General features: G+C 30.5%; 1 protein-coding gene across 1 annotated transcript in view; it reads right to left on the reverse strand.

Annotated features, from left to right (window-relative positions):
• Positions 1-579: 579 nt before the first annotated feature.
• LOC132718967 (octopamine receptor 1-like) overlaps positions 580-24,699 on the reverse strand; it is a 51,930-nt gene continuing 27,810 nt past the window's right edge. Inside the window, exon 2 of the mRNA XM_060702681.1 lies at positions 580-4,318. Coding sequence (XP_060558664.1) covers positions 949-2,691 — 1,743 coding nt within the window. The 5' untranslated portion in view covers positions 2,692-4,318 and the 3' untranslated portion in view covers positions 580-948. The remainder of the gene's footprint in view (positions 4,319-24,699) is intronic.

Below are 24,699 nucleotides of genomic sequence, written 5' to 3' on the forward strand. Positions count from 1 at the left end.
GTACAATAAATTTCGGCGGTAACTTGCACTATAGTTTATTCCACTTCTTCTTTCACAGACATTTAACCGCACAATAAAAGACAAGCACACAAACATGTTAATCTTAGGAAAATAATCATTGCCGTCAAAATTGATTGTTAAAACAATATTTATCTACCTTTAAATGTAAAATGTGTAAATATTTATATCGTATTAACTACTACATGAATTATTGTCGAGGAATTGATTTGCTTTAGAATTAATTAATAAAAAGTCAAAATCATCTTGTTTTTTTTTAGTAGTCAGAGTAAAAATATCTACAGCCCCTCCTTTAATCAAGCGGAAAGGAAATTGTGTATTATTATTTAACTTCAGTCTTATTTTCCCAAGAATCACTCTGTTTATTTCTAAGATACGAGATTTTATGTGTCGCATGCATGAATGTTGGATCAATTCATTTCTCTTTTTAATCAATTACTAAATTGCAACTATCAAAAACCGTCATTAAAAGATTGAAAACATAATTACAAAGAAAATGTACTATATGAAGCAATACTTCATCCGATTTGACACAAACGTTTCTGAGTGTGAATACAGTCGTCATTTCAGATTTACATAAATAAATGTTTATATATAATAACTAGTATAACTTTTTTCTCTATTAAATGCATGATTTAATAATTAAAAAAACAAATAGTCCTTAATCCTAATCTTGAAAATCATAAATGCATGTATTCGAATTATAAAGAGAAAAAAGTGACCTTTATAATAAAAGTTTTAAACTGATTAAAGCTAATATGACATGAATAAATTACATTATAATCAATCAGTATAGAAATGACTTCAGAAAATGAAATGATTTTCAAGTAGGTAAATAATAGTTCCATTTGTAAAATATCAGCATTTAGTTTATAAATCATGCAAGTAAATTATATGATAATATTGCACTATTGTATTATAATTTCAATGTTAGTAATCTGACGTGCTGTCATCATGTACTGGTGTTGTCATTCTGTTTCTAGCCCCAGTGATATAATCTGCACGTGATGCCGGAGTCAGTCCCTTTCGTCGTTTGCAAAATAAAAGTCTTTTGAAAGCAGTTCTGAAGTCTCTTGCAAACAACGCATATATGCAAGGATTTAACGCCGAGTTGCAATATCCTAGCCAGAAAAATACAGCAAAAACGATATCACTTACGCAGTCATGACAAAAAGCGCCTAATAAATATATTGTAAAAAATGGACACCAGCACACAATGAAAGCGCCTACAATTATTGCCAGAGTTTTTGCAGCTTTAGCTTCTCTTTTAAATTTTCTTGCATGTCCTTTGACGGACGATGTGGCTTTCCCTTCTCGTATGAGCAATTTTATTCTTCGCGGTGATCTCTTGAGAGACTGAGCAGGAGAATTGTTAGGACTATCTCCGTCTAAACGAAGTGAGTTTGGCTTTACAAGACTATTGCTTTTATTACTTTCAGAATTTAAAATATCCATTTCTGTAGAGTCCTCTTCGCTGGATTGGGCATAAGATTTTTCCTTAGATCTTTTAAATTGTTTTGCGAATGGCTTAAAGATATTTTGAGACCATTTCGAACAGTTACCATTGTTGTCCATGTTTATTGTTTTATTGTCTTGCAGGATAAGATGAGCTCGACCATTACATTCACGAGTATTTGGTGCATTTACAGGAGTCCGAGGCTCCAACTGAGGTGACCTATGACGTTCCTTCTTTGGGTTACGTTGTGAAGCTGTCTTCCAATCATAACTACGATTCGAAGAGTATCTTGAAGACCCGCCACCTCGGTGTATACGTAGATGTATTTCTTCAACACCATATCCATTCTGATGTGCTAATTCGCTACGAGCACGAGTTGTAAGTACACCTTTCCTTAGCGATGCAGCTGTACGGACAGCAGTAAGGTATATTCTAAAATAGAAAAATACCATCACCAGTGCGGGAATAAAGAATGACCCCATAGCTGCATAAATTCTATAACCTTTTGTGGGTGTAAGTTCACATGTTAGACCTGCTGTATTACAGGTGTTAGATTTGTTCATCAACATTGTAAAATTGAAGAACAATCCATCGAGATATTCCGTGGTGGTTAGATTAAAGAGATATTCCTCATTTGTTCCCGTGGGATTGTCTACAAGCTTATCTAGATTTGAAGTTGAGCGATTGAAAAATAAGTTAACATCCTTTCTCTCTGATTCACCGCCATCATTCCAGCCTAATAAAGGCGGAAGACATATTACGAAAGAAAGAATCCACACAAACGAAACTAATACGCGCCCACGAAAAGGTGACATTATGCTTGGGTATCGAATCGGGTGCGTCACTGCAACATATCTATCCAGACTTATTGCACATAAACTTATTATTGAAGCCGTACATAACCATACGTCTATTGCAAGCCACATGTTACACCAGATATGACCCCACAACCAAATATCCACAACTTCAATAGATATTGAAAACGGCAATACAGCGAAGCCAAGTAATAAGTCAGCACATGCTAAAGACACAATAAATATGTTTGTTACTGTTCTCAGTTTCCTCGTAGTCAAAACTGCGGCAATCACAAGGCTATTACCTAGCACCACAGCTAGGTCTATTAGTCCAAGAGCAACAATTTTTACAACGATATCAGGTGTTGGAGTGCCTATTACCGCATCAGAAGCATTAAAACAATCCGTGTTTGTTCCATCCATCCTGGATTCATAAACGCTTTCTGCCAATGTATGCTATAGGCACTTTTATATATTCTGCATCCAATCCCATATATTTAGTTCTATCTTCCGATTTTAAGGTTCACAAGTGCAAACACTCCTAAATAGTAATCAAGTTTGATAAATTACACAATAATAGATAAATAATTTTAACGTTAAATATGCCTCTTATAATAAAATCGCTAATATTAAACATACAATCTGTAAAAATCACACACAAAACTGATTAACTCCACAACAAACGTCTCATTTCGGTGACACACTTGACAAATTTGTCTGAATAATTTCCAGCTAAATTTTTATACAATCTCCCATGGTATTCGAGTGTTTCTCATTCCCTAATAAGACGTACCAATTCCTGTCGATAATTGGAAATGAATTCACTACATTAGTGAAATATCCTAGGATATCCGCAATGGATAATTTTCTGTACGCACTTACTCCTCATATCATACAGGAGGAAAGGTTTGGAGCATTAATCCTCTATATGTACTTAAGATTTTATTTAGGAAACTAACCGCTATTTACTTTGAATTATGCGGCAATTGTTTCAAAATTGCTAGGCAATAAAAGTTATCTTCTGTATGCGAGTAAACACTTGGTGATCGTTAAACAGTTAACTTGGTTATAAAACTACGATAAAGCGATAAGAATTGCTATTCAAGTAGCACTAATGAAGATTTATAATTTGAAAGATTCCTTTAAACTGGTTTGATGAACTTACTTGTCCTTTAGATAACGTCCAGTGCCCTGAATATATGACATCAATGCGGATATATAGTTATTGTATAAATTTTAAATCCAGTTTTACTTGAATATTCACGTTTGATGAAAATATTGTAACAATAAAGTACAATAATTATCAATATTCTATATGTATATTATAAAGTACTTACTCTACAGCCACATTGATGTTTTATATATATATATATATCAATAAATGCGCTTTTTCAACTTCATATCGTTCGTATTTGTTATCTTTTCTAAAAGAAATGAAAATAGTTTTTTTTTATTTGAGGTCGCTTTCAACGAAATATAAAATATTACTTGACAGTGCTACAAAAGACTTGCTACTGAATCCTTCTGTAAAATTGGCTTATTTGTATTCATGATGAAACGCAATCAATTTAACGTGATAAGCGTTCCTGCCTGTTGAGATTTTTCTGTCTGTTTATGTATATTTTCTGTCCACTGACACAATCACTGGCAAACACTTTCTATAGTTTAGCTGTCCGTCTTGAATTGGTTTGTATAAATTCATGTAAAAGTTTCTCTCTCATTAGAAGATGTTCTTGAGATAAAATACCTAACCACATGTTGATATTGCATACATTTTCTTGTCAAAACGTTTAAGTTATGCGCAATAATCAACGCGGTAGAAAATTGTTATTCGAAGATGAATATACTTTTTTCTTTTATTTTAATACATCCACTAGATCTATTTAGAGGTGCATCTATATAATTACGATATGTTTTTCAATTTATTTCATTTTTTAATCTTTGTGTAGAATGACACTGCCACATCTACCGTGAAACTTCCTTCCGACCGAATACTATGATCCACATCTCAAGCTTTTTGGGTTGTCAAAAATGTCCAATGATATTCAACCTGAAAATAAACAGTAAAATAAAAAAAAATATATATCATTGTACTTAAATCAGATAAATGATAATTATTCTTTATACTAATTGTACATTGAGTAGAAAGAAGATTAACGTATTACATCAATCGAACTCTTCATTAACTGATGTAAAACCGGCCAATATTAATACGATTTTGACACGCAAATTACAGGAAGTCTTGTGAAATCCGACAAAACACAAATATCCCGTTCACACAGACTGAACTTCCGTGTTTAAGTTAAAGTCCTTCTAGTAGATCGGGACAAAAGGACATTTGTGCTGATAATCAAGCGGCTGTATATTTGTGATTATAACTTTGACAACCTTTATTTACAGCATGCTTGATGTTTGAAACATCATTTACAAAAAACACAACATTTTCTCCTCTCAGCATACTCCGCTAAAAGGGACTCCCCTGAGGATTTTTGACATGACGGGACTGAAAATATTTTTTTCCAGATAAATGTACCATATGATGAAGGTTTAGACCACTAATCTTTGTGCACAATTCCAGATCATTCGCGCACTACATTTTTCCAGAATAATTTTTCAAATTGTAAAAAAATGACCCAAAATGAAAAGCGTTTAAACACTTTCTCCACAAATCGGGCTAAGAAAAGCATAAACATATGATTCTCAATTTATTTCAAAGTATATTTCTTTACTATCTTTGCTTTTATTTTTGTTTTAAGTGCCCCAGCTCATTTATGTAAGAAATTCAAATGTAATGTTTTGAGACTTATAAACTTCAGTGGAGTCCCTTTAAGTCTATTTGGCTTATATGTTTTATTTTGATGTATTAACCTAGGAATGTCCATACAAGTTTAAGAAACACTTTTATTTCATAACATATAGCAACGCAATTTTCTCCAAAACAACTTTTGCATTTCTTTGCTAGATTCTCAATATTTCATCAAACATTTAGTATCTATTATGAAAGCTAAGTTTTTAGTTAAAGTCGTATATATCAATTTTCTTAGCATCATTTGAAACTAAAATTATTCTTTCAAAAAGTAGATAAAAACAGATTCCCATAAAACTGAACAAAAAACAATCACGGAATTTCTTTCATCATCATTTCTCTTTTTAGATAATTGGATTAGCGAAAAAAATGGTTTTACAGCGTTCTATGAAAGGTCAGGCAGAAATAGCAAAATTACAAAATAACACTGGAATTGAATTTTTTTTTATATAAAAAAGAAATTAATTATCTGTTATCAATACAAAATTGCCATTATGAAACCAGCCAGGTTTTTTGTTATACTTTAATAGAAACAACAACTGAACGCATAACAGTACAAGATTCATCTCAAATTGAAATTAATATGATAAGAGTTCAATGTGTTTACTTTGTTCATTCTGTTACAATATTATCATTATAGAACTACTTCCTTTGATGGTCGAGTCCGTAAGATGATTGTTTGATTAAGAAATATATATATCGTATAATATTGCTGTCTACCATTCAGATGTCGGTCATCAACAATTATACCGTTGGTTACACATAATTATATAATAAGTTTTTATGTATGTATATCATAATTGTACCGTCAATCACGTCCATAGATGATTTGTCACCTTGAACAACTTTATGCTACACCCGACTAACGATTATTTCTGTGCACTAGATTACTAAATCAAATAATCATAACCTTTTTATTTTAATAAAACTTGAACCTCTGGTTTAAAAAGTATTCTGCATGTAATTACCTGCATAAATTAATGCCACATAATTGTTTAAACTGTAAATAAAATAATATCTAATCGGTTAAAAATTCCGATATATTATTATTATTATTATTATTATTAAACTTTTTTTGTTTCACTACTGAAACAAAAATCATGATAGATGTATTAATTGAGTTATAGATAAAAGGTATATGGTGTAATAATAAAAAGCCCCGTACATGTTAAATAGAATCAATGTGAAAAACAGACAAAATCAAATAACGTTGTATGTATATAACATCATCACATGTCAGTGTTATGAATAGTGTTATCTCTATATATAATACCCATTTATGTGTTTATAATCTACTTACTTATATAACCGATTATGTTAAACGGAGAACGTCATTCTCCTTGTTGCAAATATAATATCTAAACAACAAGAATGTTAGCTGTATGACGTAACAGTGTATCACAGTTAAGATGTTTTAAAGAACTAAAGCTTGTTAAAGAGTAGAGATAGCATAATGATGACTATTTTACATCATGTTGATGGCCGCTAATATACAACTATCACGTCCGAAATGTAATACTGTTATTAACTATTACCATTTCTTTTCATTTAAATATAGCTTATTTAGTTAATGAGTTAACAATTTGTTTTTATTAAACCGGTATATTAGTATATATACACCATTAAAAAGTATGCATGTAGCTGATTTATGTGCTTTCGCCCAGCGACACGCGGAGCGGAAGTACGACATGGCAAAAATCAGCCACCATAGTCCATGATTACATTTTCATGGACACTGTCATTAGTATGTTTTATCCTTTTTAATGTTTAATCTCATCTCACCTTAAATACTGTTGACTTATCATACAACATGAACTTCACATGAACTAATATATTTCTCATGAGGCACGTTGCTAGAGTATACTACAAAAATCATTTCAGAATCAAAACATCTGCAGACAAAGCAAACGTCAAAAAAATCAGTTGTTTCTTGAAAACAAATTCAATTGACTCATCATATTTTCTTACCGTTTAAGCCATTTGCTATTTGGGAAACATACAAAACAGTTTTTTTCATCATTTGGTTCAGGATCGGCAACACAACCGCAAACGCACAGTAACGACAACAAAACCGCACAGTAAGAACAACACAAAACCGCAAACACACATTAACGGCAACAAAATCGCACAGTAACGGCAACAAAACCGCAAACTAGCGACAACAAAACTGCAAACTAACGACAACAAAACCGCATGCTTACGGCAACATAACCTGCCAATTACGGCAACAAAACCGCACAGTAACGGCAACAAAAACCGCGCACTAACGGCAAACAAGTCACACTATAACGGCAATAAGCCACACAGTAACAGCAATCAAGTCACACACTAACGGCAACATAACAACCTTTACGGCTTACAAACCACACATTACGGCTAACAAACCGCACACTAACGGCAACAAGCCACACACTAACGAAAAACAAGCCACAACATACACTCTAACGGCAAACCAGCCACATACTAATAGCATCTAATTTTAACAATATTGGAAACGATATCATAAATTTTCATGATGTCTCTATTATTTAAATGACTACTCTCATTTTAAAGCAATGATATATTGCCACAATCATACATACCCATGACTTCATTCCAATTTATCCAAAACAATTTATTTGAAAATTTTCAGTTGAAGTATATTATCTCCTTTAAATGATTTATGCAAACAGAAACGTTTTATACTGCACCGACAGCCAACATTCTACATTACAATCTAATTGTAAAAGTATCTCTTTTAACCGCCCACTATTTTGATCAGCGAGAACGTCCAAGACTCGATATTATGAATGCGAGACATTTTCTTTTTCTCTCTATTTATCAAGCATCTGTTCACACAGAATTCTGCGATCTTCCATTGACTTTAGTTTGACCTTTTGTATAACTTTGATTTCTTCGAAATTATTTGTACTCGAACAACATAAAAATTAAATATCCAATTTCCTGTAACCTTATCAATGTAAGCGTGACAGTCGGTGTTTATATTAATCAAATTATTGCATCAAAATCCCTAAATTAGGAGAAAGATGTATTCAATTTCTTTTATCAGTACGGTGTTAATACTCCTTACTTAATATACTGATTGAGTCATGGTGTCAATTTAAAAGTATAGGCACAATTAAAAAAAACATGCATATCTTAATTAAAGAAGTTCCTTTTAACGAATGAAAATAATGTAAAATCATCGAAACATTTAGAACATTAAGAGGCTATAAAATCTATAAGGTACTTTTAAGAAACAAAATACATCACCAAATTCAGAACGAATAACTTTTTAATGATATCTTCATTTGTAAAGATATTTATTCAAAAACACGCGGTACATAACGTATGGGAATATTATCCAAACCTGTGGAATGAAATTATGTTTTTTTCACAAACATTTTCATCATTTTAAAAGATGCGGTTTTACAAAGAGCATTCTCGTACATCCATAATCCAGTAAGAAGTACAAATATCATTTCACGTGGAAAAAATAATTGAAGCATAAAGTTATACCAATATAATTACCGAAATAAATTACTCAAAGCCTGTAGATATATTACAGAACATTTACATGTTTTTCCCTTACATTACAACAGTACATTATAAGAGATATCTATGACAATATGAGAGGTAAGCTGCCGTGTACCAATATCGGGGACACGACGTCACGTCTTCTTGCTATGATGTCAATCATACAATGTAAGTTAATTAAGTACCTCCTGTCGACATGACCCTATTTCTTATCAAAACTTTTTTATTGACAGCCTGTCATAATATCTAGGAAATATAATAGAAAAACGATTTACTTAATCATAGCAATTAATCGCTTTTCGTCACATTAATATTATTTCAAAACAGGCGAACTGTAATCAATTAATATAAATCGTTGGATTAGTTTGGTCGGTACATTCAACGTACATTTAATGGATTCATTCACACACTATGTTTGATGCAAAGTTTATCAAATACTTGTATTATTATATCCTACTACAAATTCTTCTTTCGTTAAATACTTTTCGAAGAAATTATATCTAAAAACGTTTATATGTTCTGCATAACTGCAGATATTTTCAAAAATAACTCTGTAATACTGTAAAGTAAACATACATATTTAGCTGACTACTTTTAAATGAACAATGTAGAAAAATACATACTCTATATGACATGTATGAAAGCATAAATACTTAAAGAATAACACTTTCATTTTATTATATTATCCGGTAGAATTTTTTTGTTCACAGAAAATGCTGCAAATGTTAACTGTTATAACAAAACACGTCTTCAAGTCTTCAATAAATGACCAGATCAAGCTAAGATATATAACTTTGTCAACGTGGTTTTTAATTGTATCATTTAATCGAAAGTTTATTGTCCATTTAATGTTTTTTCTTATAAATTGTGAGTAACATATTTTAATTGAAGATGAACATTGAAACAAAAACCCTCGTTCTGTTAACATGACCTAGATTCTTATCAAATAATGAAACCTGATCTGAGATTTTAATACTCAAACTAAATGTAACAGATTTTAAAGATTTTTGTTTGTTATTTTGTATATGAGAATGTTTGCTCTACAAAAATCTCAATTCTACATAGTTACATGTTCTGGTTATTGGGTTGTATACTTTGAAATGATTCGTGGGTATTAAAGGGAGACACAGGCAAAAATTTCATTTCTTTATATGTAAATGTCCTCAAAATAAATACACTAGGCAGTCTCAGGAAAAAACACCTTTTTTCTCCTTATAAAGAATAAAATGATGGTTTCCTAACATGACCCACGCGGGTCAGGTTAGAGCGTGATGATTTCACAATAGTTTCACAGTGAACCCTGGAAACGTTAAAGAACATGGCAAATGAATAATTCAGGGTTTTTTTCAATCATAGAATAATAATGATAATAATAATAATAATGATAATAATGATAATAATAATAAAGTAAAAAAACAAAAACAACAACAACAACAAAATAACTAATGTGCTTTAGCAATTATAGTTTATTTAAATCAACAGGTCAATATATAGCTTGATCATTATTTTTTATGTATTTGTAGTGATTTTTATGTTTAAGATTCATATATTTCAATATAATTCATTCGTGTAATTAATCACCTAATCCTGCATGCTGTATGAAGGTCAAAAAGTGTCAAAATGATTTCCTTGAGATTATAAGCTGGCTAACTATTCAGTCGTTTTAAAATGACATTGAATCATACTGTCTTCATTTGTTTGATTGTATTTGTATGTTGGGTATATCAACATGTTAAATATATGGTGCATATTGTATATATGTATCTATCGTTAATTAGTTCCAGTTATATTGAAAGAAAAGAATCTCATAACAATTAATTTACATGTAATTCAAGCAAGCTACACCATATGGTATAGGTATTGTTAATATATATATAGCTTGACAAGGTGGTATAGGGTATTGTTAACATATACAGATAGACAAGATGGTATAAGGTATTGCTAAAAAATCCAGCTGCACAAGATGGTATAGGGTATTGTTAACATATATAGTTACACAAGATGGTATAGGGTATTGTTAACATATACATATAGACAAGCTGGTATAGGGTATTGTTAACATATACAGCTACACAAGATGGTATAGGGTATTGTTAAGTAATAGAAAGAGCACCGAAACACGAGGCTATCTGATTTGTACGAGGGGGCGTAGCCCCCGAGTATTAATCAGATTGCCGAGTGTTTTGGTGTTCTTTCTCTTTTGTATCATAGTCAAACATAAAAGCACGTTCCCTGTTGTCACAATATGAAACCCCGGCAAAAATGAACCAATGAACGAACATCTGAATATAACATTTCTGTCGCTTTCCCTTTCTCTGCCGTCACAATATGTAAACCCCAGCAAAAATGAGCCAATCAATGGGCATGCTCTGGAGTGCGGGTAACTAATACCCGCACTCCAGTTAACGCACTGTGCATGTATATGTATACGATTTAACCCTGACACATTTTTAACAGAAAGGTCTCCAAACTATGATACAACATATAATTATAGCCAAGCTGGTATAAGGTATTGTAAACATATACAGATAGACAAGATGGTATAGGGTATTGTTAACATATACAGATAGACAAGATGGTATAGGGTATTGTTAACATATACAGATAGACAAGATGGTATAGGGTATTGTTAACATATACAGATAGACAAGATGGTATAGGGTATTGTTAACATATACAGATAGACAAGATGGTATAGGGTATTGTTAACATATACAGCTAGACAAGATGGTATAGGGTATTGTTAACATATACAGTTAGACAAGATGGTATAGGATATTGTTATAGACAAGATGGTGCAGGGTTAACATATATAGGTAGAAAAGGTAGTGTATGGTAGTTCATAACACGGCCGTTATCTGTAGATAATCGTATTTCAGTATTTGTTTTAAGTTATACAGTAATTATTATTCTTACTTTGCTTCATTTAACCGGGTAATTTGATTTACAAAAACTGTACAATAGTTTTAAAACAAATTTGGATAACCAGGCCATACAAATATGCACATGATTAAAAGTACAGAAATTTTCCTGAGCCACGTGAGCTAAAAGTAAATTATATATCTGAATGAAATTATGACAAAATGTAATCTTATTTTGACTTACACCTGTGCACTCTCTATATACCCTTTGACGGGCATAATTACACTTAAAAGTATATTAATGATTTAACTTCGAATATCATTTTGTTAGTTTATATATGCATATTCAAACCTATATTATATATTATTTATAAATATATATTTACATATTGATGATGATTCAGATATTCCAAAAAGTAAGAAACAAAGTACAACAATGGTGACAATAAATCATTTGACATAATAATGCTTAACAACAGTGTCGACTCCTAGATGAGAAATCAATTAATAATGAATATACTTACGGAAATACGTCCGTGCTATCAATCTTAATTGTGACAGTAAGGAGTATTGATATATGTCCACTATTGGCAGATGGTTAGCTTCAGACAGAGCAATAAAGAAAACATTCTAATAATAATAAGTAAGATTAAGTTATGTTCTAGCGAAAGGAAATTGTAAAATCAATTTTAAGAGGCAGGACTATGTCATGTAATTAAGGAAATTAGGAAACAGTAGTAATGATTGTTTTATTGTATCCTATTGTAACATTTCGCTTCTTGCAATTCAATTGATTTTACTTTACACCATTTAGTATATACTTTATACCATTTAGTATATACTCAGATCTTTACCATTTAATATGTATGTAGAAATGATACTTTAAAAAGTTGTTAGTATTATTTTGTGTAGTGTAGTTAGATAAGAACATGATAAGTTGTCTAGGTACATCTATAAAAGTCCTGGTATTCATGGAGACAATACATAGTAGTATAAAATACCGAACACTGTAGCCAAAGGTAGATACGATATGATCAAATGTATTTTATGTGTTTTAGCAGAATATACTTCAAATATTAGAATTACAATATGAAAACCGGCTCCGCGCATTGACAGAAAGCTTCAAATAATAAAACACACAAAATATCAGATGGAAGTACACGCATAGTTTTATTAAACAGTACAACATGACCACTGTTTTGTCTGTACACTAATTATTGTAATAAAAACCATCATTTCGTCCGTTCATATTGTTGCTTTTAGCAAACATTAACACAAAATCATCCGAAATGAATTATGATAATTCTTTTTGCATCTTAAATAAAGAACTTCTTTTATATATTCCTTCATCTTTTATCATCGTCATCTAGAGACTCATAGTTATCACAGATATACTATTTTCATAAGCCTGAACCTGTGTTTAGTTTAACAATATATTTTGGTTGAATATAGTTATAAAAAATCACTGAAAAAGGTAATGAATTAACAGATCATCTCAAGAAACCTCGGTTGGGGTTTGAAAATAAATGAGTTATGATATTTATTTGATAGATCTATACAAGCAAATCGTAGCTACATTTATTTACTTACCTCTTTTAGGGGGGACATTAAAAGGAACTAGAATAGCTCTGACCTCCTTCAAAATTACATGATAAAAATGAATATCATATTTACATTTGTCATAGAAGAAATTTTAAACTTGCTCTCGAAAGCTTTCTCAAAAGAAAAATGAGATATACTGAAGAAATCGGGACTTAAAGGCACTAAATCAAATCTAAAATATCAACCGGTTTGTGAAAATGGAGCTTTTTTCCCAGGAGTAACAATGCTTTTTCACTGAAAAGAGCGAATTGATTTACGAAATGTTTGAGGTTAAAGTAATAAAAGAAGCTGATGAATTTAGTTCATTGTTTGTTGACATATACAAATTCGTGTGCCTGGAATAGTTGTAAGAATAGTATTTACTTACAAGTATATTTGTGATCTTTAAAAACAATAAAATGTAGATAAATAATGATGTCATAGACAATAACGTAGGTTTCTTTTTTTTTATTTTAAAATCGTTGTGAAACTACGTCTCGCATCATACTACATCATACTTTGAAGTAAAATAAATTTTAAAAAAAACAATCAAAAAATTTAATCGCGACGATTTGAGTTGCGTTTTTAATTATTTGTTTTTTTTTCATATAAGATGGCTTGGAATAGAAAAGTGTGCCATAATATTTATAAACACTTTTGTTGCTTTCCATAAAAAGGCCTAGTTCACAATCATTAATGTAATGACAAAATACAATGTATGCAATAGCTTATTTTGTAATATTAAGAAATATTTATATATTTATTTATATTTAATGTTATTTATTATATTAATTAATTATTAAAATTTTACATTTATATAAATTGAATGTGTGATATATTTATCGACCAACAAATGATATTGGACAGCAAACAAAATTGTTATCATTAATCAAAATATGTACAAGTATATTTAATTTGTAACCTCATTTGAATATTCAATATAAAATGACCACCACTTCACGACATAATACATTCGAGCCGCGCCATGAAAAAACCAACATAGTGCGTTTACGACCAGCATGGATCCAGACTTACTTGTAATAGGGTTTGTAAGCGAACAGCATAGATCCTGATCAGACTGCGCGGATGCGCAGGCTGGTCTGGATCCATGCTAGTCGCAAACGCGTTGGTTTTGTCATGGCGCGGCTCATTTAAGTTTTGATGTTGTACCTCAGTTGTCTCTGACAAGTCCGTTAAACACCAGCGTGTTCTACGAGAATGACGTCTTAAAGTACAGAATAAGCTTTCACTGTTCAAGAATAATTATTTTAGAAATGATAAATTAAGCACTCTTTGCATAAAACAATACAAATACTTATAAATTAGTTTTGATATTTTGTTAAAAGATGTCATAATTATTCTGGCTATGTTACTTTAGGTATTTTTACGTATGTAATTGAAACCATCAAAATAATGAATAAAACATACCTGTGACCATATCCAGAAAAATTTATACGCACTTTCTGTTCTAATTCAAAATGAAATTAAAACTTCTGTTAATTTAAAAATAAATTTGTTTTTTATAAAAGATTTGATGTTAATTGTCCTGTAAACTCATATCCAATATATATATTTTATCTTAAACCTTTAATTTGGAAAAGAATGTATAACTTATTCACAATGTCGCGAATGTGAGACACTTTCCTTTGCTGAACAGTTTTCCAGCATCGATTCGCGCAATTTTCTGCGACTTCCCATTGACTTTAGTTTGACCCTTGTATAACTTTGATTTCTTCGAAATTATTTGTATGCGTACATCATAAAAAAGCCCAATTTCCTGTAACCTTATCAATGAAAGCATGATACTTGGTGTCAGCATCAATCAAAGTATTGTATCAAAGTACATTGATATTTTATTGTTAGCGCTAAACATTAGCAGAGTATTGAAAAAAAGTTTCTATTAGTTTTCAATTAGTTAAATTAGTGCAATGATACTTTTCCTGGGTAAACATATAATGAGTGAATTACATTTATATTACAAATAAATTAGATAGATAAAAATCGATAATTAAAACCTAAAAATTAAACAATGTAAGTTTGTTAGAATTTTTAAGATCGTGTAAGCAAGTAGGCAATAGTGACCTTTTATTAATTGATTAATTAATTAATTTATTTTGTTAATTAGATCATCATCTTTTCATTCTAAAGTTTTAACTACAAAAAGAATATAATTATGATAATTATTTGGTGCTGTTTCACCGATAGAAGGTATTGCATTATTGTACGCCGAGAACCAGTAGCGTCATCATTTGAGACGTGTCACGACAAAACCAACATAATGGGTTTGCGACCAGCATGGATCCAGACCAGCCTGCGCATCCGCCCAGTCTGATCAGGATTCATGCTGTTCGCTATCAGTTTCTTTATTTGCTATAGAGTGTGTAAGCGAACAGCATGGATCCTGATCAGACTGCGCGGATGCGCAGGCTGGTCTGGATTCATGCTGGTCGCAAACCCATTATGTTGGTTTTGTTGTGACGCGGCTCATTTGTATCATAATTGAAAATCAGTTAAAATACATTTTGATTTTTATAAATTCTATAATTCTATAATCATAAACAATTTAAAGAGATATAGAGTTTATATAGATTAAGAATGTTTATATGTATATTACTTTTTAAAAATGTTCAGTAAAGAATTTTATATAATGTTACACAAAAAAATTTACCACGAAACTTCGCGCCAAAACATTATGTAGTCATTAACGTACGGAATTAAAAAATAGGCCAGTCAAAGTGAAGGGTCAAAGTCACTGATCTCATTCCTACACAACATGTGTAAAATGTTAAACTGAACTGAATCAATTTTACCTTGATTTTTATCATACAATTAAAACTAACGGAACAGTTTTAGTACATTAGATGGATAGATAAATGTAGCATGTTTTATTGATTAATTCAATTGACACTAAAAAAACTGAAAGGTTTTTTTAAGAAAAACAAAAAGAAAAAATCGTTCTATTGGTTTTAAGTTCTTCACATAGATATCATATTATGGAATGTGTAATTGTAGAGTTCCCATACATGTATATATACATAAAAATTTCATTTTGATTTTTTTTCTTTTTTTGTTTTGCATTAAAACATGATGTTTATAAAAACGTAGCAATATTGCATTAAAGAAAACAAAAACATAGGCAATTACCCGGAAGCAGTAGAATTATTAACCATATCAGATTAATTGAGACTCTTCAAAAATATCATGCCAGACGGCTTATGACATTAAAAAGGTATTTGTGATGCGGAACAATGCTTTAACAACGTTTACCGACATTTATTTAATGAATACGTCATCAATATTAATGTATATTCTGTTTCCCTTAGTAGCTTATCGGAATGTTTGAAAATATGTAAACTTGTCAATAATATTAAGTACCTACATACGTCTCTCGCCTCTCTAATACCAGTCGGAACTTTCTGTCATTCGCTAGTGATGAAACAAAACTAGTGATTTGAAACGTAAAAGAAAACAATCATACACTGTTGCGCTCGATATAACTTACTATACTTCAATGTTTTTGCACTGTATACATGAGCTATCAAATATTGCATGTGTTGTGAATATAGAATCTATTGCAATCCACAAATTATTTACATTTGGTAAAATATCAAAATCACAAAAGAATAAATAACGAACATGTATTTATTCAATGAATGAATTAAGATATGATATAACAAGAGCTGTCAGAGGAGATAACACGCTCCACTAATTAAATACTGGACACAGTAAAGAAAGACAAAAATATGAAGAGAAATATATAAATGACATAACTATTTATATCTGTATCAGTATAAAAGCATCCATACTTTTCATGATTTGACAATTTAAATGAAAATGAAACAGAAATTTCATTGCTCTAATGGAAAAGAACAACAATTTGAAATTTCTGAAGTCAACCCCTTCAGTAAAAAAGACTAAGGGCAAAATGTATATAATATTTTTAACCAATATTCTAAGTTTAAAGAGGTGATATCTCCTCAATAAAGATGCTGGAGTTATGAACATTGTCATACATAAGGTGATTAGTGACAAAGAACAATTAACTATAGCACTAAGAAGTAAAGTTACAAAAAGTTCTAGACTTAATTTTCACATATGATGTAGGTGCCGATAACATACATTATATTTGAAGTAGATACCTAGATATAAATAAAAAAGTAGAAATAAGGAAAATTCTATGTTCAAGGGGCAGATAATTCCGGGAATAATGATATTAGTGTAAAAGTATATAAAGTGACATACTTGTATTTGATTGACACATTATATGTCATTCGAAAGCCCAATTCTGAGAACCACTGGACAATAGAAAAATAACCAAATTCTTAATTAACAAGTATAGCAAATTATGACAAATAGACAGCAAATTAGACAGACGCTGTAAATTGATGATTTCACGTTTGGTATTGTAACGCAGATCTACATTTTCATACATAATTATATAGTCACTCATTTCTATAGCAAAACTGAAAATCATCGTTACGTAAATCAATCTATAAATCAATAACTTTATGTAAGATTTTGATCTACCAACTAGTTTATGTTTAAAATAATAAAACAATATTGCTGTGTCTTTTTTGAAATAACAAGACCTAGTTTGACAAGTTTGAATATAAGCATAAGTGTTGATACATACTGATGTATATTTAAAAAGTAAAGCAAGATCGTTTTTACGAGTAATAGGACTGAATAAATCAAATATATTTCATACAATTTCCTACTTAAATTTTCTATAGGAACAAATGTTGGGAAAAGCGAGATCAAGGCACCGGATATATGATTACGTTTAGACAGAGATGTTAATCAACATTTCCTTCTTAGAAGTTAAACAAACAAAATGTACATACATAATAAAGTGAACCCTACATCTTTCGAAACATTTATTGAAAGGTTTTTAAGTATTTCAAATGTTTAGTCCTGTGAAGATATTTGTGAAGTTGCCCTTTTGAACTTGATTTTTCTCCCTGGAGATTAACATATTACTATTAAAGAATAAACGGAAGTGCGCGTCTAATATTTGTTAATCAGTTCTCGCTAAAGCTTTATATTTCGATCATAGAACATTTAATGAACACGCCAGCTTCTTATTGAATCCTGATAAAGGCAACAATAAATCTATTAACTTAACAAAGCTTAAAGTTCAAAATCTGGTCAAAACTAGTACACAATGACTCGAACTTCGGGTGTTTCGAAAACATATATTCTTAAACATTTTTCCACCGTTATTTTTATGTTTATCTCTGGCGTACTTTGTTATCGCTGACACTAAATATAGACCGGTATTGGATAACATAAAAGGTTTTTAAAGTATCAAGAAAAAGAAAAGAACAACGTGTTTTTTTTTAGAAAAGAGAGATTCTGTAGAGAACCAACAATTACTTACACATGCACTTCTCCATTACCCTAGTCTAAAATTGATGCATTGCTAAACAATCATATCATAAATGTACAGACATTTGGCTTAAGGACTACGATCTCTGATGGGCACCAACAGAATCAGCTTTTCTTTTCTAGATAGTATAACATTTTATTTTTCAAATATAAGAAAAAATCCACCGACCAATTGTTTTTATATAAATCTTTTAGGAACACACCCCTTTTTGTATTTTTACCAAATTCCCATCAACATGGCATATTTAGAGAAATTGTGTTTTTATATGTTTTTCTTTTATAGAAGTTATCTATGTTTTCGTTTTATTTTGGACATTTTACAGTGATTTTAACAAGTGAAAATTCACAATGTTTTTTTTTTTATTTTAAATAAAAGCACGAGCATAAAAATTAAATAGTCTTCCCTATTCACCCTCTTCACAGACTCATGAATGACACATATTTTCCATAAACTAAAGCCAGTGTTCATGTGTAGGAAATATGATAAAATGTAAATAAAAATATTTTCAGATATACACATAAACAAGTTGTTAAAATATAGAACAATACTTTTACACTCAACGTTTCTTTGCTATAACAGTTTTCAGCACAAAAACTTGTGTTTCCTAAATGAAAACCTATCTAATGCACTACATTAAAATACTCTTCTAACGATATTTATTATATATAATTGTATGACATCAAAGCAATTTATTAAATTATGAAATATAAGATGCACGTATACATTGATATATGATGACATAGCTTCTTACAATGATGCCAATCATATGTTATTGAATATGAACTTTGTCGTCATTTTATCAATACTTTTAATAGTCTGTCACAAAATCTCATATACAAAGATAGACAACGAATAAATTAAAGGTATCAATTTAAATGCACTTATTACAAGCATGGATATTACTGTAGTCGATACCAATTACTATGTAAGTTGCCCAATACTTTCAGCGTGGAAAAACTTTAACATTCATATTTGTACCTGTCTTATATTGCATTACATATTTAGTTATAGTGTGTTCAGATGTCATTACAGCGTGATAAATATTACATGTATCAAATATCTTAAAACATAACTTATCCATACTACAACAAAGTCTTAACTCTATCTGATCATCACTTATAACAAGCGAAATTACGACAATTTTGTCTATTAATTTTTCTAAAACTAATATATGATTTTATTTTATGAATTAGCATTAACAAATTACATTGTGAACGAACGATTCGTGTTTTTGTTTACAATTTTGCTTTTTGATGACTGTCCAGACAAATAAAATATGCTATAATGGAGAGATTACTACTAGCATCATCTTAAATCATTCAATCCTATACACCAATATTATTGTGAAGGACCAGAAATATAAAATAACATTAAGATAAAGTTATGATATGAAATTGGAGACATAAGGTATGACACTGATGATATGGACAAGTAAGTCATAAAAGTTAAACATTTAGTTGAACAGCATTTGTTAACTTGAATCAACTTGTATAATAGAACTAGAGCAGCTGCAATAAAACGTGGGAACAGTGCCTCGTAAACTGTCACTCAGATGTTAATGAAAGTAATAATTCAACAATATTAAAACAATGTTACGTCAAGTTTTCTAAATTTTCTAAGATGTTTCTTTAAAAAAAATTCTAATCTCGTACTCATAGGACAGGTGAAGCATCATATATGTCGATTGCTTTGGTGTCCCTGTTATATAAAATAAAACGTATCTGATAAAAATAAGAACAGTATGCTATAAAACACAGATCCTAACATAAAATTTATGTTTCTAAACCGATTTATTTTATCCTAAAATTCTACCATAATGTTGACCATTTGAAGGTAAATTTACCTTCCGCTTAGGATGAAACTTGAATATTCAATGTGTAATTTTCAGGAATATTCAATCAAACATGTTATGTACAAATGCAGACCAATTTATAACATAACTGAATCTTCATTAGTAAAGATCTAAGAAGATATAAAACAATACATTACTTAAATGGAGTATATGACAACATGACTCCCGCTGGTAGACATCCCTTCTGAAGACATGTATTTTGTGGAATAATTATAATATATACATAAATATACATGTATATTTCTGTCTTTTTTGTCGTAGGCATATCATTTTGTTTTTTTATACATAAAATATTTGATATCCTTTGTCACTATTACATTTTATTACCCTTCCAGATTTTCCGCCTTTTTGATTGGATATTGATCACCCGAAAGAAATTGATATAACCGAGCCAGACGGGTAATATACAAATATATAAATTTCCCCGTTTGGTACCCAACGTTGTAAACAACATGCGCTGAGGTGATGCGCGTACGGTTCGATTTAACGCGGTGTAAATTCCGATTTAAAAGCACTTTTTAACTGTCAAATGATCAATATTTACCAAAGTAGAGTAATGATACATATTACCATCAGTATCGAAAACAAATATGGCCTTGTGAAAGCTTGATATTAATTACAAAAAAGTGCGTTCAATAGACTACTCCTTTTCTCTTGTTTACTTTCGTAAGGTACGGGAAAAATACGTCATGTATTTATGTGACGTCATGTTGTGACGAAGAGGTATCCTAAAGGGAATCTTATTTCGACGTTTCATTTGAAACAGCAATGATTTTTTAAAAAATCGTCTAAACTCGGCAGGGGAAGGGTAATAAAATTATTTTTTTGGTTTTGGAGTGATATATGTGGATATATTACCTGCCAAGATAAAATATCACCCTCGCCTAACGGCTCGGGTGATATAAAATCTTAACAGGTAATATATCCACATATATCACTCCAAAACCAAAATAACATTTACTGTCTTTGCAGTACATATAGTTATCTTAATTATTTGGTGTAAGTTTTAAAGTTTAAACAGTCCTTAATTATAAAACAAAATACTCAATATTTTTATATTTTTTGTGAAACCTTTAATTGTCCTGTTAAAAAGGTGTAAGTGCTTACTTAGTGAACATTTGCTTTGATATTTATATGTTGAGTAAAAACACTAGCATTTATTTAAACCAATAATGATATTATTCTGCTTTTACCCCAGAATATGAATGTAATAAAACATATCTTTGTTCGAATCTGTTTCCGATGAGACTGCAAGTACTTCATGCAATGTGAATGTTATATCACAGAATTTGTTAACACTTAAAGCTAGGCCAAGATCTCGTTTAGATAACTCTTGACATGGCAGATATGCTTATCTGGAAACAATCCTGTGATATTCTGTGGGTTAAGTGATTTAACATGAAAGATTAATCAATCTAATTTCCCCTTAAAAGAGTTCGTTAATCTATCAGGGTAATTAAGTAGAGACAGGGTGGTTGTTTTGAATAAATAAAAGACGTCATATTAGAAGTTCGTTTAAGAAACCAGGGAAAACAAGTCAGACGAATTAGAATATAATTGATAATCAGACAAGCCACACAAACACGAACATTTAGTAATTTAATTTAATTGCAAACGTTTCGGCTATATGCCTTCATCAGTGCAAAACATAATGAAATTACCGGAAGCGACGTCATAACTTAACACGCGTTAAACGCGCGAAAAACGTTATGGCGTTTAGCGGCAAAACTATGATAACATGTAGAAACAAATATTTATGCTATAAATAAAGCTGGTACATGAATTAAAATGGATCAACAGTGATACAGATGTCTATTAGACAGTGTTAATAAAAATAAGATAATAGACAAACATATTAATATTCATGTAACCTATTATAAATCAAAACAATACTTAATTATTATTTAGTCCATTTGGAATCATAGTATTTAATTTATGAATCCAAAAAGATTCTTTACATAACCGGTCCATGTTGTTGTCTATAATTTCTATAGGTAAAAAATGAAAAATCTGACAATGAACACTTATTATCGTTTGATCCGAAATGGATCGCAACATGTGAAACTGGATTAACGTCACAATTTCTTATATCAAATCTATGTTTATTCATTCTGCATGATACATTTTGATTAGTCTGACCTACGTATTGCTTTTTACAGCCTTTACATGTAATGAGGTAAATTACATTACGCGTAGTACAATTAACATCATTGTGTAAATCAAAAGAACTACCTGTTATGCTGCTATTAAATTGGGAACCAACAATTATATTGTTACAATGTGAACATCTACTTCGTAAACATTGGCTAGAATAAAAATGTGCGATCAAGTAAAGCACTTCTAATAAGATGATCTCGAATGTTTTTTAGGACGTCTATATGCTAAAATAGGTTTGAACTTGTTATGTATATTTTTAACGCTTACCTTATCAGACAAAAGTAATAGATCCCAATAGTTATTTAAGATTTCACCAATATTAGGCAGAGATGTATTAAAACATACAGTAAAAGGTATTATTGAACTAGTATTTTTTAACGACAGGACTTAGAGCATCATTTTGGGACATGCCTTCAATTTTAGAAAACGCTTTCTCAATAATAGATTTAGGATAATTTCTATCAGAAAAAATATCTATTTAACGTATCTAAAGACTGCTTAAAAGTACCGTCATCGGAAATGACACGTCTATAACGTTTAGCTTGACTAAACGGGATACCACGCTTACATGATAAAGGATGAGAGGATGTAAAATCTAAATACAAATGCATATTTGTAGGTTTGCAAAATATATCGGTAACTATTTTTCCTGTTACGTCTTTAGATACAGAAACATCAAGAAAAGGTACCGAACTTTTAGAAATATTGTAAGTGAATTTAATATTCGGGTGGAAACTATTTAAGGAATCTATAAAAAAGTTAAGCGTTTCCAAAGAATCATTCCAAATCATAAAAATATCATCTAGGAAACGTAACCAGACATCAGGTTTTACATAAGTAGAGTTAAGAAATTGCTCTTCTAGTCTACCCATGAATAATGAAGCATAAGAAGGTGCCATAGGGCTTCCCATTGCTGTGCCCATGGTTTGTAAATAACTCTGATCGTTAAACTCAATTTTGCAAACCTACAAATATGCATTTGTATTTAGATTTTACATCCTCTCATCCTTTATCATGTAAGCGTGGTATCCCGTTTAGTCAAGCTAAACGTTATAGACGTGTCATTTCCGATGACGGTACTTTTAAGCAGTCTTTAGATACGTTAAATAGATATTTTTCTGATAGAAATTATCCTAAATCTATTATTGAGAAAGCGTTTTCTAAAATTGAAGGCATGTCCCAAAATGATGCTCTAAGTCCTGTCGTTAAAAATACTAGTTCAATAATACCTTTTACTGTATGTTTTAATACATCTCTGCCTAATATTGGTGAAATCTTAAATAAATATTGGGATCTATTACTTTTGTCTGATAAGGTAAGCGTTAAAAATATACATAACAAGTTCAAACCTATTTTAGCATATAGACGTCCTAAAAACATTCGAGATCATCTTATTAGAAGTGCTTTACTTGATCGCACATTTTTTATCTAGCCAATGTTTACGAAGTAGATGTTCACATTGTAACAATATAATTGTTGGTTCCCAATTTAATAGCAGCATAACAGGTAGTTCTTTTGATTTACACAATGATGTTAATTGTACTACGCGTAATGTAATTTACCTCATTACATGTAAAGGCTGTAAAAAGCAATACGTAGGTCAGACTAATCAAAATGTATCATGCAGAATGAATAAACATAGATTTGATATAAGAAATTGTGACGTTAATCCAGTTTCACATGTTGCGATCCATTTCGGATCAAACGATAATAAGTGTTCATTGTCAGATTTTTCATTTTTACCTATAGAAATTATAGACAACAACATGGACCGGTTATGTAAAGAATCTTTTTGGATTCATAAATTAAATACTATGATTCCAAATGGACTAAATAATAAAGTATTGTTTGATTTATAATAGGTTACATGAATATTAATATGTTTGTCTATTATCTTATTTTTAATATAATTGATAGACACTCGTTCATCATTACATCAAAGGTACAGATCGCAATAAGGATCGATATCCATTCTATTCCTTAATATCATATATCATTGCTGTTTGAAAGAAACTTGATACTTTATTGTTTAGCTTGTCTACTAATTAATAAGGATAGTGTCATTAAGAGACGTGAGTATTATTGAAGACCGACTCTTCCTTGTCTTAATGCCAGTGTTTCTTTCTTATTTTTAAGTCCGATAATTATTGCCACGCCAGTCAAGATTAGAAATAACATGACACATTTGAGACATAGATGACACTGATTAAGGAAAAATACAATCGTGATTATAGTCTCACGACAGTGTCACTATATTAGTCCCATTTGT

This window comes from Ruditapes philippinarum, unplaced genomic scaffold, assembly GCF_026571515.1.
Source record: "Ruditapes philippinarum isolate M1 unplaced genomic scaffold, ASM2657151v2 ctg506_1_1_1_1, whole genome shotgun sequence".
Taxonomy (NCBI): domain Eukaryota; kingdom Metazoa; phylum Mollusca; class Bivalvia; order Venerida; family Veneridae; genus Ruditapes; species Ruditapes philippinarum.